General features: G+C 34.1%; 1 protein-coding gene across 1 annotated transcript; it reads left to right on the plus strand.

Moving 5' to 3' along the window:
* Window positions 1–232: 232 nt before the first annotated feature.
* LOC121795385 (norbelladine synthase-like) lies at window positions 233–976 on the plus strand. The gene is made up of 2 exons (XM_042193908.1): window positions 233–422; window positions 503–976. The coding sequence occupies exons 1-2, from the start codon at window positions 239–241 to the stop codon at window positions 799–801; spliced, it is 483 nt and encodes a 160-aa protein (XP_042049842.1). The 5' UTR covers window positions 233–238; the 3' UTR covers window positions 802–976.
* Window positions 977–2,156: the final 1,180 nt, after the last annotated feature.

The following is a 2,156-nucleotide window of genomic DNA, read 5'->3' on the forward strand; positions in this document are numbered from 1 at the left end:
TTTTCATGATAATAAAACAGTCATTTTCTGCCTTAATTCAACGGGCCCTTGCCCATTAAACGAGTCACACAGAAAATTTAACCTACAAATCGAACACTACATTGGGCCATTAAATGCACAATGAATGCCCCTATCTACCAATTCAAACACACCCTTATTTTATAAATAATAACCCTCTCAATCTCAACTCTTCTTTGTAGTGCATAAACATATCCTCCGCCACAACCGGAAATCGAAGATGTACGGAACAATATCCGATGAGAAGACAGTTGACGTACCGGCAACCAAAGCATGGAAGCTCTACAGCACTCTCCAGATCACCAAAGTGGTGAAGGAAGCCCTCCCTGACCTCATCAGCCGGATCGTCGTCGTCCAAGGCGACGGCGGTGCCGGAACCATTCTCGAGCTCCTTTTCCATCCAGGTACCATCCACATTCAATTCAATTAAATTCCGCTAGATTTATGTAATTATCCGAATTAATTTAATTGATTAATTGAGCAGGAATGGGAGGGGGATGGAAGTCGTACAAAGAGAAATTCACGGTGGTGGATCACGAGAAGCTTGTGAAGGAGGTAGATGTCGTGGAAGGTGGATTTCTGGATCTAGGGTTCACGCTGTACCGTGTGAGATTCGAAGTGATAGAGGTGGAGGGAAACGAGAAGCAATGTATAATTCGATATGGGATCGAGTACGAGCTCAAAGAGGAAGCTGCAGCGAATGTTGCGCTCGTTGCCATTCAACCACTGATCACCATCATGCAACACTGTGTTCAGTATTTGCTCTGCAACAATGGCAATTGATCTACTATTAGCCGCAACAATGACAATTGATCTACTATTAACTTGGGGCTGTGTGGTTTACTTTCATGTTTACTAAAACAAATTTCTATCCTCCTACTATATATCTATGTATTTCATTTTCTCTTTTCCATGCTTTTAATAACAACAATCAATATGAATCTTCATATTTTATCAATTCATAACTATGAAATCTTGAAAAAGCCACCACAAGAATATCCTACTCCCTCCGTCCGTTAGCTATTAACATACTACTAATACCTAAAAATTCATGCACAGATTTTATGATCCGACAATAATGTTATAGATATTCAGCAGTTGCTATATTCATACCACTCGTAGCGGCGGGTGGAATTGGTCCCCTATTGAACTAATAAAAACTAAACAAAATAAAAATAAATAAAATCAAATAAGATTATAATATCTTCTTCCATAATAGATATCACATTTTTTTAAATTTATTTTATAAAAATGTCACACTTAACGCATAAAATAAATATCTTCTAAAATCAGGTGCTATAATTAGTGGCGGAGTTGCGAAGGTTCCCGGGTTCTATGGGACCCCAACAATTTTACAAAAAATCAGGGGTATTTTTGTAATTTCATATTAAAATTAAATTAATATTATTATTTAATATTTAATTAGGGTTAACCTTCACCATTAATCAACAGATTCTGCACAATCTACTCCAACTGCTGTGCATGCGTTGTATTCTTCTACTTCTTTCTCTTCATTCTCTATTTCTCCTTCCTGCTTAAAGCATTTTTATTCTTAAGTAAATTTTTCAATATATTATTTTAATATTGATTGCTTCTATTGCTAGAAATTAATGTATATATAATTAAAACTGAAAGAAATTGTGACTAATTAACAGAGAACAATGAGAGAAAAAGTGAAAAAATGATAAGAAATTGTGACTAATTGTGACGAAATTCATCAAGAATTCTCTACTTAATAGTATTGAAAACCAACTGCTACAGGGTTGCTTAGTTCTTATATTAAAAATGATATAGAAGAGAAGACGAAGAATATATTTATTAATGTTACTCATAAAACTATTATGCACCGATTACAGAAGATAAAAATAGAAGAGAAGTGTCATGATATGATTGTATTTTGACTTTTATATTTATACATTATGATTTAATAAAAATATATACCACATACGTTTCACAAGAATATGCACTTTTGGTTGGACACATGTTTTAATGCATAATTGGTAAAGTAATAAAGAAAAAAATAGTTTCCAAATTTAGAAAGTACATATCCTCGTGGGATGGACTAAAAAGGAAAGAGTACACATTTTTGTGAGCCGGAGAAAATATGTTTTAATTTTATTTTTAGACTCTCCACCATT

This window comes from Salvia splendens, chromosome 3, assembly GCF_004379255.2.
Source record: "Salvia splendens isolate huo1 chromosome 3, SspV2, whole genome shotgun sequence".
In the NCBI taxonomy this organism is placed as follows: Eukaryota; Viridiplantae; Streptophyta; class Magnoliopsida; order Lamiales; family Lamiaceae; genus Salvia; species Salvia splendens.